Raw genomic sequence first — 15,079 nt, 5'->3', positions numbered from 1 at the left:
TGTCAAGTGGGAAAAAGCTGATCAGGAGCAACCTAAGTCTACAGAACACTACATATTGCACATTGTTCAGTTCATTGATAATGAACTGAACAACTATTCTAACTGGGAAGTTGTTTCCATGTAGTTTCCTACAGGACGGGAACGCAGCACTCTTTGTGTGGCGCCCAAAGAGAACAGCGCCATCTATCGATACTTCAAAATAACCCACCAATAACCCGCCACTAGGGGCGGTAGCGACAAAGCAAAACTGCAAATCCCAATGAAGAAGAAGCCGTTGTCTAGTAGCACTCCTCAGTTCCTTTTGCTAGTCGACAGTTCATAGAACCGCAGCTATGGAGGAAGCAAAAAACAAGGAGAAAAAACAGCCCGAAAAGACAGAGGAAAAGGACAAGGACAAGGAGAAGGGCCAGCAGTCCTCGGGGAAGGATAAAGACAAGAAAGAGGAGCAAGAACTGGTAAATTTTAGTGATTTTCTCATACCAATACCTGCTAGAAAAGCCAGTGCTGTTTTTTTGCCTGAGTCACTGCTGCTTTGGCAACATGGTTGAGCAGGCCGAAGGCATTGTCATTCAAGGCAGACAGCTGATGGACTTTCATTCACAAATTATTTCACCTATTGGGTCTTATTGAAGTCCCCTCACTCGAATTCATTAAGGCGTTGTTGTATTTTGAAGTCCTACAACTCAACTCCTCCACTTAGCTAACGGTAATCTACGCTAGCTAGCTAGCTCGCTATTGCTAGCCGGTAAGCTAGCGTTAGTTGTTACCGCTGCTGTTGTTGCTGTCATCTAGCGTTAGCTTTGCTTTTGCTAGCAGCTAGCCATAGGTAGTATGCGAATGTATGACACAGCAGCTAGGTAACATTAGCTACACCCCATAATGACAATTGAACCTCTATGAAAGCAATCTGATATGTCAGTTTCGCTTGCTGGCTGTTTATATGAATTACCGTAGGTGTCAAAGTATTGTATTGTGGTTGCCCTCTGGTTAGCCTCGATATGTGCCGTTCTCTCTTGTATGGAGTGAACATCACGTCAAACTCCATTCAAAAACCTAGCAATTTAATGCTGCCTCGGTAGACCATGTCGTAAAACCTTTTCTGAGATTGTTAGATTCCAATGGTGAATTCGGTATATATACGCGGCAGTTATTTCAATATTTCAACATTTGTAATTGGCTAGCATGTGATCACCACTATCCTGTTCTACGTTACAATAACGTTACACCGTGATAGGTCGAAGCAAGCAGAGTGAACCTATTCTAAAAGTTGAATTTTAATTGAAATAAAGTGCTACTTGGTGGATTCGGTATATGCCGAATTTACCAGAAGACCCTCGTGATTCGTGAAAGGACTTAAGATACTATCCTTGCTTGACATCATGCATATTTTAGTTGTCTAAGCCACAAGTTCAGGTTTGATCTTTATTTGTCCCAGTGGGCAATTGGTTTTGAAGCAAATATTCACAACATTAGCCTGACAGGCAACAACAACAGTCAGTCAGTTGGCAGTGCAAGGTGTGGATGCATAGTTTTAGGGAAGCAGCATAAAACATATTATCATCATCACAACCACCATCTCCATCACAGCCATCACTACATCATCATCAGTAAACAACCCTGGCCCTCATCCTCCCTCTAACAACATTCAGGAGGCCTAAGGCAGTAACGATAAAGGAGTCCTTGGTTATGTATTGTCATTATTAATTTTGATTAATAACTGATGATGATATTCTCTTCTGTCCTCACTACTTTTCAGTCTGAGGAAGACAAACAGTTACAAGAGGACTTGGAGCTGATGGTGGAGCGATTGAGTGTGAGTATTGGAAAAAACATCTGGAATGATTACAACAACTCTTCTTACTGAAAACATGGCACTTTTCTTATACTATTAGAATAGGAAACGTGGTGGACTGTTGCTGTTTAGTAATGCAGTAATCCAGGGTCAACATTCGTGTGTGAATCAGCTTAAAGTAAACAACCTTCGTTCCACCTTTTCCCACATCGACAGGAGAAGGATACAGCTCTGTACCGTCCTGCGCTGGAGGAGCTGCGCAGACAGATCCGCTCCTCCACCACCTCCATGACCTCAGTACCCAAGCCGCTTAAATTCCTGCGCCCACACTATGCCAAGCTCAAAGATATCTACGAGGGCATGGCCCCTGGGGAGAACAAGGTAGGCTCCATCATCCTGGCAGAGACCTGGAAAATTCACACATGAAAAAAAGATGCAGAGGTGACATGTGAGAGCAGGGAACTTATTCTTGCTTACAAATTGTAAACTTTGCAGCTTGATTCCCTGTAACACAAAGGAGAACACAGTGATGTGTGTGGTAGTCCTATCTCCACACTAGTTTCTGACCATTATGGGTTTAACTTAACTACAGGCCTGTTTGCATGTATTCTGTGTGTATGTTTGGCATGTACTTGATGCTGCTGCATGTGTTTTGCAGCGTTTCTGTGCTGACGTGGTGTCAGTGTTGGCCATGACCATGAGCGGTGAGAGGGAGTGTCTGAAGTACCGTCTGCTGGGCTCCCAGGAGGAGCTGGCCTCCTGGGGACATGAATACGTCAGGTAGGACACAATGACACTGCTCAACAAGGAAGAAAATTCAGAGATTCTTTGACATGGTCATATATTCCCTTTGTCTGTCTCCTCCCAGGCACCTGGCGGGCGAGGTGGCCAAGGAGTGGCAGGAAGTGGAGGAGAATGACAAGACCCAGCAGGAGACGCTGCTGAAGCTGGTGAAGGAGATTGTGCCCTACAACATGGCACACAATGCCGAGCACGAGGCCTGCGACCTGCTGATGGAGATCGAGAGGCTGGACATGCTGGAGGACTACATTGATGAAAACGCCTACGCCAAGGTCTGCCTCTACCTCACCAGGTACGCTCAGGTTTTGCATTGTATTCATAAAAAAATTTGTTCTAGGGCCCGTTAATAAAACTTGATTGCTCTTACTGTGGTTTTCTTTTTTAGCAGATTTTAAACAGTCCAAATATGGGACTTTGACTGAAATTTGTCCCTTTCATGGTTGTCCCACATGCCTTAACTCTCAGCTCTCTGCCTGTCTCTTCCAGCTGTGTGAGTTACGTTCCTGAGCCAGAAAACTCGGCGCTGCTGAAATGTGCCCTAAACATCTTCCGGAAGTTCAACCGTTATCCAGAGGCCCTGCGGCTCGCCCTGATGCTCAATGACGTGGAGCTGGTAGAGAACATCTTCACATCCTGCAAGGACATGTAAGCCCTATTTTTATTTTTGACCTCATGCTTTGGTCAATATATCCCCCTATACTTGCTGCATTTTTTCATACATTTTTAGATATGCATTCTTTTTCTAATGTAAGTCCAACTGTGTTATAGTGGATGGTGTGAATGAAAAGCTAACCCCTGGTTCACTTTGTGCCTTGCAGTGTTATCCAGAAGGAGATGGCCTTCATGCTGGGTCGCCATGGAATGTTCCTGGAGCTTAACGAGGATGTAGAGGACTACGAGGACCTGACAGAGATCATGTCCAACGTGCAGCTCAACAGCAACTTCCTGGCCCTGGCTAGAGAGGTGGGAGAGGGTTGGAGGGAGGGATAGAGAGTTGTAAGCAAGCTAGGGAAGAAGAGGACCTCAAAGAGATTGCAGTTAGTGGCCAGTTGTAAAGCAACTTTTAGGGCTCCCACAGTCATGGAAAACCCGGGGAAGTCACTGGATTTGGAAGTTATCTTTCCCATCCGTGGAAAATGATAATGTCCAAGTTTTCAAAATGTCATGGATATTTATTCATAAACACTTCTAGTTGGGAAAAATGTTTATTGTCAAGCTTGGCTGCTGGTAAACGTCACTACCATTGAAGGAATCACAAAAAAAATATTTCTTTGGCAGTTACAGTTCTTTCAGTTACAAAAGTCCCAAGCGATAGTTTTGTTTGGTCAAAACAAGACAGTGGATAGCCAAATCAGCTATTCTAACCAAATGTGTCATATGAACGCAGGCATGGAAGTCATGGAAATTATATGCCATGAAATGGTCAAGAAAAACTTGATGATAATTTGGGTGAACAAAAGTATGTTGGAATCCTGAACGTTCTACCTCAAAAATAGTTAAATAGACAGATGGAAAGAGGGAGGAGGAACGTAGGAGTGAAGGGCAGAGAGAGGCCACAGAGGAAATTAATTACAATATTCAGGCCAAAAGCAACTTCCTCTCCCTGACCAGAAAGTTAGGAGAGGGGGAGAGATGCCTAGAAAAAAATCAATGTGGAGAAAAGTTGGAGGAAGCTATTAAGGCTCTACTGTGCCAACCTTATTATAGACTAGTTTAGCGATTAATTATTGATTAATTAATATATACATTTTAAAAAACACTTTATGAAGTGATAAACTAAATTCACATTCAAAGCTACTACCAGTAGAATTTGAAACTTGATGACTTTGGTGACCCCTTTGTCCCTTAAGGCAAATTTATGGTTTCTGCGGTGTGCCCGGTGTTCGCGGTGTTCACGGCAAGACCGTTCTCTCCGCAGAGCCACAGCATTTTATGGTAAATGCGGTAACAGCGCGGTGTTTGTGGAGAGCGCAGAATCTCCTCCGATTGTCCATTTTTGCCGGTTGTCAGTTGGCTCGATTAGACTACTTCCCTGGTAACCAACTAACATAGCAACCATTAACCAATCATAGCCTCTGAACTGACTGCGGCGTTTGCGGAGGCCTCCGCAGAGTTTCATTTTTTGAGAGGAGCGCGGAGCTCGGTGCGGACCATCTGTAGACCCCCTGCGGAGCTCCGCACTCGCCGCACAGACCCTCCGCTCTTCAGCACACCGCAGAAATCATAAATTTGCCTTTAGTGGTAGTATATTATGTCAGCTGTCGCAAAGAGACTCTCCACTCGGTTGGCACACTAGAGGCTCAACAGGATGCAGCCAAGGAGTAGATGAATAAGGTAAAATGGAAGAGTGCAGGGATGTGCATTAGGATTGTAAAAAGGGACTAAAGTTTGCGAGTATTTCAAAGAAGGGGATTCTGGATGAGTAATGTGAGGATGATAAGAGGCAGAGTGAATGGGAGGATGGGAACAGGGTGAGCGATGGAGGAAGTGAGAGGAGGATGATTGCTGGAAATTAAAAGGCGTCTGGGGCAGAAAACGACTCTTGCAGCGCAGGAGTTGGTGGGAAGGAAATTATGGCATTTACAAAATGGACAGTTGACACTGAAAGAATAATGGTGTATGATTCAGAGTAAGAGATGGCAGATAATGACTTCAGCTCGACTTCACTGTCAAAGGCTTTCAGTTTCTTGCTGTGACTCAGCGCTTTTCACCTTTTATTAATAACACACTCATCCTGTCCTCCACAGTTGGACATCATGGAACCCAAAGTCCCAGACGACATCTACAAAACGCACCTGGAAAACAACAGTGAGTGGATATTGTCGGATATTGTGTGTGTTCAGTTGTACAGGATGCATCCGTGTGTCCATGCTTGTGTACATGCATTTTGTGCGTGTGGTAATATTTTTCCATAAATGCTGTACAACAAGTTTGTTTACTCTACCAGCCACTTTAGCATCCAAACTATGAAACTGAATCATATCTATCTCCTCTGCTCAATCTATTTGCTCCAAAATATCCCCTCTATCTCTCTCGTTATGTGTTATTTTTCTTTTCCTAGCACTTCACTTATATTATTATTCTATGGTAACGTGAATGTTGTCAGGACACTCTGGCCATGGCCCCTGCATTCCTCCAGCATCCTATCGGTTGCTTGTAGTGTTGGTGATATAGAAATGGAAGCTTAGTCTATTGTTGCACTCATTGTAAGTCACCTTTTTGGGATTTAGTGGCCACTGTGGCAAATGAACAAAGAATTGTTACATTTTGTCGTGTGGGGATTTTCACAAGTAGCCAAGTAATAGACAAGCGCAAAGTTCAATAATCATAGTAATTAGAAAGGGACAAAGATTTATTTTTAAGCCACATGAATAAACTGACCTCTGTGCTGTGTGGGACAGGGTTTGGAGGCAGCGGCTCCCAGGTGGACTCGGCCCGTATGAACTTGGCCTCCTCCTTCGTCAACGGCTTTGTCAACGCAGCCTTCGGACAGGACAAGCTGCTCACAGACGACGGCAACAAGTGGCTGTACAAGAACAAGGACCACGGTGAGAGAGAACACACATATACACGAGTACAACATAAATTGTGGAGCTGCTATTAGCCATACTGCTGGGCCTTTTCTTACATTAGTGCTGGTTTAGCTGCATATTATTCTGCTGTTCAGTGACTAAAGATGATGTAAATGTCCTCAGGCATGTTGAGCGCTGCAGCCTCTCTGGGTATGATCCTGCTGTGGGACGTGGACGGCGGTCTGACCCAGATCGACAAATACCTCTACTCCTCTGAGGACTACATCAAGGTAAACATCAGGCTGTGAAGTGTGGGAAATTTGACCATAATTAGGGGTCCAAGCACAGCATGTGCTGCAACCCTATTTGTTTCTGTTAGGATGATTCTTCTTCTCTTTGTGCCCTAAAACAATCTGTACCTCAGAGACCGGTAGTCCTAGAACAACTAAATTCGGTGGATAGGGTTCAAATCTCCTCCACGACTCAGGCAACAAAAACCACGCTGATTGATCAGATGGTGGCGGTATACGAAGCAACTTTACCATTTGCCCAATAACTCAACTTGGGGACAATTTCACCTGCCATTTCAGGACTTTTGCCAATCATTTGACCCATGGGCTTGGACCCTGCTAATGGCCAGTTGCGGCTGTATTTGATCTCTTATTATTCTTAGATACTGTATAGTATATATAGTATGGTAGCATTACCACAACCGCTTGTTGTCTGGTGGGTTTGAAAAGAATTGTTTCCCTGTCTGGTAGCATTTCTAATTGCTCTGGACCACTGCTTTTTGCATCTTGCCGTTTTCTTAATGAGATGCATGCTGTCACTACCTGAAATTCCAGAACACCGCTGGTACACATCAGCTTCCAGTCAATACAATTAATTTGTAGTTGTGAATACTTACTTGATTTCATATTTTCTCAACTTTCTTCCAGTTAACTTTTTGAGGAACATATGCTATTAAGCTTTTTAGTTGGGGCAAAAGCTATGCAAAATGTAGCACATAGCAAATTTTTTCACATTAATTCACTTTCTTATGCCTCCTGCATCTTCTTTCTCTGTGCAGTCTGGTGCCCTCCTGGCCTGTGGCATTGTAAACTCCGGGGTGAGGAACGAGTGTGACCCGGCCCTCGCCCTGCTCTCCGACTATGTCCTCCACAACAGCAACGTCATGAGGATAGGAGCCATCTTTGGGTGAGGAGAATTCCCATGTTTGGAAGATCTAATATGAAAGCATATATAATAGCGACACATATAGGGGTCAAGAGGATTAAAATTATGTTGAATGTTTGTGCAGTCAGAAGACAGACAAAACACAACTAAATGTGACTGTCTAGAATGTGTAATGGATGGAAATTTGTAGAACAAGGATAGCTGTGCACCAAATTTCATAGAATTTTAACTTGGGGTGTGGGAGATATGACTGGTCATTAAATCTTTTAAATTTGACCTGAAATGGTATTCCTGAGCCAACCAATGTTATTTTAAAAATCCCAGAATGCAGTGGTGAGTTGCATCATTCCCTCAAGTTTTTGTCAATGTCTAATCAGTAATGTCTGAGATATTGCATGTGACGAATGGACAAATAGACAGAGACCAATCCATAATTCCAGTGACTATAACTACCAAAAACATTAAGGGCTGGTTCATGCTTCATATGTGGCTATAAGTGCCGTCCGTGTACCTTGGTGTTTATGCTTCTCACACTTCTCATGATGACCGTGCACCTGAAAAGTCTAGGACTTTAGTGGCACTGTAGGAAAATTCAGCTCTCCTCATCCCCCAACAAGAAAAAATAACCGTACCAGAATTGGACAGTAGTTCCGGCTCTTCTTTGCTCAGCCAGTCCTGGCCAGAGGCGCTGTGGCGCCGTCTGCGTCGTTTCAAATTTCAGGTGGTGGACGACCTTGCACGTGTCCTGATCTTTGTCTCCTTGTGTGCAGACTTGGCCTGGCCTACGCTGGCTCCAACAGAGAAGACGTCCTGTCTCTGCTTCTCCCTGTTATGGGAGACTCCAAATCCAGCATGGAGGTGAGGATGTGTGTGTTAGTGTGAGTGTTAAGGTCCCATATCTCGATTCAAGTTCAATTTTAAAAACAATGTGTGTGTTACCTCCAGGTGGCTGGAGTGACAGCGCTGGCGTGCGGTATGATCGCCGTAGGGTCTTGTAATGGTGACGTGACGTCCACCATCGTCCAGACCATCATGGAGAAGAGCGAACAGGAGCTGAAGGACACGTACGCCCGCTGGCTGCCACTCGGCCTGGGACTCAACCACCTGGGTAAGTATGGGTGGCTAGAGGCATCAAAACTGTTAGCTAGAGGCTATTCAAAACAGTGTGACCAAGTACTTTAGTGGCCAAAGCAGAACACACACTTTTTAATGTGGTTTCCAGTCTTTTGCCGCAAATGTTTAGAAGAGTTCTCTTTCACATCACAACAACATGTGAGCTGTCATTCATTTGTGGGCTCTGGGAAAAACAAATAATTTGCATGTTGTGGTAAAAGAAAACAAAGACAACATGATCTATTTATGAGCAACTTGAATGAAAACAGTACAGGGTGAATGATATTTATTATCTTTTGTGAATTTTTGGTAGAATTATAGTAGAGTCCTGTCTGGATTTTACAGCTGCAACGTGGCATTAAAGGAAAATGGGCAGTCAAAAGGAGCAGTAGTAGAGAAAAGGTGTAACTTAAAAGCACTAAAATTAAACAGAAAATAAAGTCTGATGAGTGGCAACTTTGTCAGAACTACTTTTATTTGTGTAGGTCAAAATCTTTCCTTCCTTTTCCTAGTGATATTGCTGCTGTAACTAATTTGTGTCATCCCCTGTTCCTCAGGTAAAGGAGAGGCCATTGAGACGACCCTGGCAGCTCTGCAGGTTGTACCTGAACCCTTCCGCAGCTTTGCCAACACACTAGTGGATATCTGTGCCTATGCAGGTCAGTCTCACAGTACTGTCTTTCAGCCATACCATAAGTGTAGATTTTGTTGTTTGCACACATTCATCCATCCACTTATGCGTTCATTCACCCCTCTACAAGCCAACCATACGTCCCTACCTACAGTCATATATCTGGTAATTTAATCTTCCATTCACCAAGACTGCCCCATTGTATTAATTTGCCTCTCCCTCATCCCAGGCTCAGGTAATGTGCTGAAGGTGCAGCAGCTTCTCCACATCTGCAGTGAGCATTATGAGGCCAAGGAGAAGGAAGAAGACAAGGACAAGAAAGACAAGAAGGACAAGGAGAAAAAGGAGACCCCCGCTGACATGGGCTCCCACCAGGTATAGACTAACTTCTGACCATGACTCCCTTTATACATTGGTCAATTGCCAATATTCCTGTCAGTTCAATAGTGACTTTATCTTTTGTATAATGGAGACTTGTGAGGTTATGTATGGAAAAAATATAAAACACAGAATTAACTGACATGTTTTTGCCCTCTCAGGGTGTAGCAGTTCTTGGTATTGCCCTCATCGCCATGGGGGAGGAGATTGGTTCTGAAATGGCACTACGGACATTCGGACATCTGGTCAGTAGCACAACTTACTGCATGTTTGCTAATTCTTGCTTAATTTTTCTGTTTATCTGGAATTCATGTTGCTTTCTTGTTCTCAGACCTCACCACCTCATTTTTCTTTCTTTTGATTTGCATTACATTATTCATCAGTCTGATCCTGCTCAGGAAATCCCTGCTTTGTTCCGTTTATCTGGACTACATGTTGCTTTCTTGTTCTCAGACCTCACCACCTGTCTTTTTTTCATTCTTTTGATCCACATTACATCATCCCTCCCTTTGATCCTGCTCCATATACATTCTCTCAGACTCTCTTCTGTCTTGATCTCTGTCTGTAACTCTGCCCACCTCTTCTTTCTATGCTTCTGCCTCTTTATAAAAGCCATTCTTGTGAAGGAAAGATAAGGAAAGTTAATTGTATACTTGGCCATGATTAAACAGATTGACCTGCTCTTGGAGAACAATTGACAAAGCTTTAATATTAAATACCAATGCGTTTTGGCTCCAGGAAATCTATTGGCTCTAGGAAGTCTCTGATGAAGTCTAAGGCAGCCGAAACGTGTTGGTTTTTAATATTAAAGCTTTGTCATTTGTTCTCCAAGAGTAGGTAAATCTGTTCAACCAAGTATTACACATTTTTGCACTCTTTTGGTTTTTATTTCATAAATGCACCATGGAGCTGCCCTTGAAATACATTTACCTCAAAGAAGAATGTTTAATGTGTGATATTGCGTACCTGAAAATAATGTTCCTTACTGATTGGTTAACACCTGTAATAAGAAACATCAGTTAATGTTTGTTGCCCTGTTTCACAGAGAAGAAATTGTTGAGCTTTGGGGCTTGGGTGTGTTTTTGTGTTTTATATTGTCATCGTACTGTATATGCTGCAGTTCTTTTAAGTAGACAGTCAGAACATGGAGTAAGGAGTTTATTTTTGTGATGCAACAACTATACCTGTATATGCTTGAGTTTAACAGCTTATGCAGGCATTTTGAATTGTAGGAGCCATTACATTTCTTTCTTCCTCTTAATCCTTCCCTCATTTCTTGTGATCCATTTATCTCCTTCTAACTCTCTCTGACTCTGCTTTCCTCCTTATTTTTTCCATCAGCTGCGTTACGGTGAGCCCACCCTGAGGCGTGCGGTGCCCCTGGCCCTCGCTCTCATCTCAGTGTCCAACCCTCGCCTCAACATCCTGGACACTCTCAGCAAGTTCTCCCACGATGCCGACCCCGAGGTTTCCCACAACTCCATCTTTGCCATGGGCATGGTGGGCAGCGGTAAGTCAGGTTCCAGGCGCTGCGTGGAATAATGGATATTTGCTGTAAAGCATTTGTTGCGTATTATGATACCCAACCCTTGTATGTATTGTATTTATTATTATTATTATGTATTGTATTAATATTTAAATCTATGGACCTTAAATCTATGGATTTTTTCCCAAAATATGTTTATTGGTATTTTAATTTAAATTGACAAAAATAAGTAACATAAGTATCAATAAAGAAAAGACGTGGATGAGTATTTTGAGTATATATAAATAAGAGGTTATTACAGAGCTGTGTTACTGTAACACTTGATATCATGATACCTTATCCACCATAATATCACAGGTTAACTTTAATAATTTAATAATAATTGAATAATTGCATTTATTTACTAGAATCAAAGCTAATCCCATTGACATTTTCACCAGTGGATTGCATTGCCATTCTTGACTGTGCAAACTGTTAAGTCACACATCATTTACAATGACACACAATGCCGCCTCCTCTGTGAGTGCCTGTAGTGTTGGTTTCCATAGCAAATCTAACAGGCTCTCCTTTTTTTCCTCTCCTCAGGCACAAACAACGCCCGTCTGGCTGCCATGCTGCGGCAGCTGGCACAGTACCACGCCAAAGACCCCAACAACCTCTTCATGGTTCGACTGGCACAGGTGGGTGGCAAGACAAAAGGCACCCTGTACGCACTATTTGGAGAGATTATGTGTGCGTGAGTGCTTATTCACTTTCTCCTGTTTGTGCCTCCGCAGGGTCTGACTCACCTGGGTAAAGGCACGTTGACGCTGTGTCCCTATCACAGTGACAGGCAGCTGATGAGTCAGGTTGCCGTGGCCGGACTGCTCACCGTCCTCGTTTCCTTCCTCGACGTCAAGAACAGTCAGTCCATTTTCCCTCCACAGCCTCCTCACCTTGCGCTTATGCACACACATAGGATAGTTCATTGTTGTTTATTTTCCTTTAGAAATACCATTTAGAAAGCAAACCCCTGATGGGAAATATACATATGGAAGCTGATTAGCTAGCTTAGGTGTTGATAATATAACAGTAATATAACATATCACTGTATCAATTAAAATCACAGAAAATAAGTATAAACTAAAAAATAAAATAAATTGACAAACAAATAAGCAAATAAATAAATTAAATTGGAACAGGGTCTTGCAATAAAAAAAAACAACATAATTCAAGTTTAACATATCGCTTTTCTCATTTCCAGCAAGGCAATGATTGTTTTTTTTCCTAATAAAAATACATGACTTCTTAAATGTATGTTTGTTATGTTGTGGCATTTTCTGCATACACAATGTAGTTTAAAAGATATTAAAGCGAGAACTTGCTTTTCAAAATAACAATATTTTTTGATGGAATGTTTTATGTTGTAGCGTTACTGTCTGTGATTCATTATCAGGGTTTTTCCTGTGTTAATGTGGACCCCTGCTGTTGGCTTTGTGCATTACAGTAATCCTGGGGAAGTCTCACTACGTTCTCTATGGCCTGGTAGCAGCCATGCAGCCACGTATGCTAGTCACCTTCGATGAGGAGCTCCGACCACTGCCCGTGTCTGTCAGAGTCGGACAGGTAAAGCCATCAGCTGTGTTTGTCTAAGAAAATGAAAGACTGGAAATTTTGTAGAAATTCTACCACTGCTCAATGCGTGTTTGGTTACAGTGTATTACAAGGTTCCTATAATCATGGAAAACCTGGAAAGTCATGCAAGTTGAGAATTGTGTTTTCCAGACCTAGAAAAGATATGGAAAATGAAACCGAGTCCTTGGGGAGTTCCCAGGGGGGTCCTTGTTTGCCACTTGTTTGAATTGTTTTGGCAAGCTGCGACTATTAAGTAATCATAAAACAATTATGTGGGTTATTATTCGTTGAAAAGTCTATCTACCAGCAGACAAGCTGGACACCACCACTTTGGTTAAAAAAGGGATTCCAAAACTTTGTGGATATGCAGGTTATAATTTATTACAATTTATCCCAGTGAGATGGTGTATAAGATTGACTACTGCAATCATGGGTTTCTCTCTCACCTCTGTTATCTCCCTAAATACAGTGTAGACAGTTAAACAATTCCTTACTAAATCAACAACAACAAAAATCTACCGCCCGTATGTCTATTCAGGGGTCCTTGACCAGAAAAAGTTTGAGAACCCTTGAGCTATTCAACCGAAATAATGTGACGTGAAAATAGAATAGTGCTTTTGGAAATTGTGCTCTACGTGTGGGAGAATTCATGGGAAATGTATTAGCAAAAATATGCAGGAACCCTGGTCTCAAGGCAAAAGGAAAGTCTGTTTCTGATGAGTTTGTTTGTGTGATCTGTCCACAGGCTGTCGATGTGGTGGGCCAGGCAGGCAAGCCGAAGGCCATCACAGGTTTCCAGACCCACACCACGCCGGTGCTGCTGGCTCACGGAGAGCGGGCTGAGCTGGCCACAGAGGAGTACCTCCCTGTCACCCCCATCCTGGAGGGCTTCGTCATCCTCCGCAAGAACCCCAACTACGAAACTTAGACCGACCACGCCTCCTTACCCCGTACCCCACCTTTGTACACCCTCCACCCCCCTCCTCTCTCTATCCCAATTCCACATCACTGGCCACGCCCTGTGTTTGTAGGGGTAGCCCTCCGTGGCTCTTCGCAGCCCTTATATTTTACTTGTTTATTCCATGGCTGAAAAGAGCCAGGCAGGCCTATCCCTCTTTCTTGCTGTGTCTTTCTCGTCTGTGGCCCAGCTCCATCTGTCATTAAAAATGGATGGTCGGGGTCTGGTTAATTGGACTGGTACGAGACGGGGAGGGTAAACTGGGACCTCATTCACTCTGCATAGATGGCTTCCTCTCTGCTCTGATTTTGATCAGCTTCTCCCACATGTACTGAACCAGCTGTTTTAGGCTCTGTTCATTTGGCTGATCTGGGGCCAGTTCAAAAGAGGGAACCTTTCACCACCTTCCTGTGCGTGACTCAGTCACCGGTAGATGAATAACAACTGCTCGGTCCATATCAATACTTAAGCTGTTTTCTCTCCGCTCCTTGCATCAGTCCTCTTTTTTGTAATTAGAGCATGGAAAAGTGTCTTCTTCATCCAGTTTTTCTTTTGTTTTGTTGGTTTTTGTTACAGTACTGTAAAAGGTTTAATCAAAAATAAATAAAAAGATTCAGGTCCACTTGGTGGAATTGTAATCTCTGTAGCTCTGTGTCGTTTTTCTCTCATGTCACTGTTCAGTTTACCCTCACAGAATGGCACCTTACAGTCTTCGTCAGTTTTTGAGTAATTATTATGTTTTGGGTTGTTTTTTTTTTTTTTAAGTGAGGTTGTCTCAGCCATGAAAAATCTTGCACACACCTCTGGCATCACAATATTATCCACAAATTCTATGGATTTTTGATAAACTAATTCTAAAGTAAATAAAGTTTAATTGTTACAGTTTTCAGGCAGATAGAATGTGGGAAAGGCAATTTTACATATTTGTCTGCTAAACCACTCATTAGTTTTGTGACACAATTGTGTGAATGTTTCCCAGGCAATTTAAAACATTTAGTCAGGGTCAGACTAATCATGTTTGATGCATTTTCTGAATTAAATAGCTGGCTGTGTTGACATAATTTACCTCTCCTAGCTTTAAGTGATACAATTTAGGGTTTGTGTATCCTTGCAACAGTAGTTATATTAGTAGGATTTTGCTTTTGATTCTCTTGATTACTCATTGAAACCCTTGATGGATCCGTCCCAGGGACCGCCATATCCAAATACTTTTTTTTTTGGTGATCTAGTGTTGAGTTGCATGGACTGTCTATACTGTACACAGGGAAATAATGATAAGAGTGAAACCTATGATTAGAATAGTTATTCTTATACATTATCTAATTGAGATGATTTCTAGTCAAACTACAGTGAAATTAAACTATTCATATTTTTTTCTGCATGAAGACCCCCTGGAAGCCCCCGGACCCCAGTCAGAAAACCACTGGTCTAGGAGTATAAAGTTTAAATCTCGTGTGAAGTTTAAATCGCAAAACCTCTCCAGGTGTGTTGTAACAATGATAACACCCAGGTGGTGTCACGACCAAAACCTATGACAACATTTACAACACCATACCAGAACATTGATTACTTGGAAGCGGTATCACATGATGGGATTTTGCCGGAATTACCTTGCTAC

General features: G+C 42.7%; 1 protein-coding gene across 1 annotated transcript; it reads left to right on the top strand.

Annotated features, from left to right (window-relative positions):
• The first annotated feature begins 306 nt into the window (after positions 1 to 306).
• Positions 307 to 14,099, top strand: psmd2 (proteasome 26S subunit ubiquitin receptor, non-ATPase 2). The gene is made up of 21 exons (XM_071919635.2): positions 307 to 455; positions 1,757 to 1,813; positions 2,009 to 2,173; positions 2,451 to 2,572; positions 2,661 to 2,885; positions 3,080 to 3,238; positions 3,412 to 3,556; positions 5,341 to 5,401; positions 5,995 to 6,141; positions 6,289 to 6,395; positions 7,175 to 7,302; positions 8,052 to 8,139; positions 8,227 to 8,389; positions 8,952 to 9,053; positions 9,255 to 9,400; positions 9,565 to 9,648; positions 10,745 to 10,913; positions 11,475 to 11,569; positions 11,666 to 11,792; positions 12,376 to 12,494; positions 13,249 to 14,099. Exons 1-21 carry the CDS (start codon positions 333 to 335, stop codon positions 13,429 to 13,431), a joined length of 2,715 nt encoding a protein of 904 aa, XP_071775736.1. The 5' UTR covers positions 307 to 332; the 3' UTR covers positions 13,432 to 14,099.
• The last annotated feature ends 980 nt before the right edge of the window (positions 14,100 to 15,079 follow it).

Source organism: Centroberyx gerrardi, chromosome 6 (genome assembly GCF_048128805.1).
Source record: "Centroberyx gerrardi isolate f3 chromosome 6, fCenGer3.hap1.cur.20231027, whole genome shotgun sequence".
NCBI classification, from domain to species: domain Eukaryota; kingdom Metazoa; phylum Chordata; class Actinopteri; order Beryciformes; family Berycidae; genus Centroberyx; species Centroberyx gerrardi.
The sequence above is the reverse complement of the archived record's forward strand: the minus strand, read 5'-3'. Positions and strand labels throughout refer to the sequence as shown.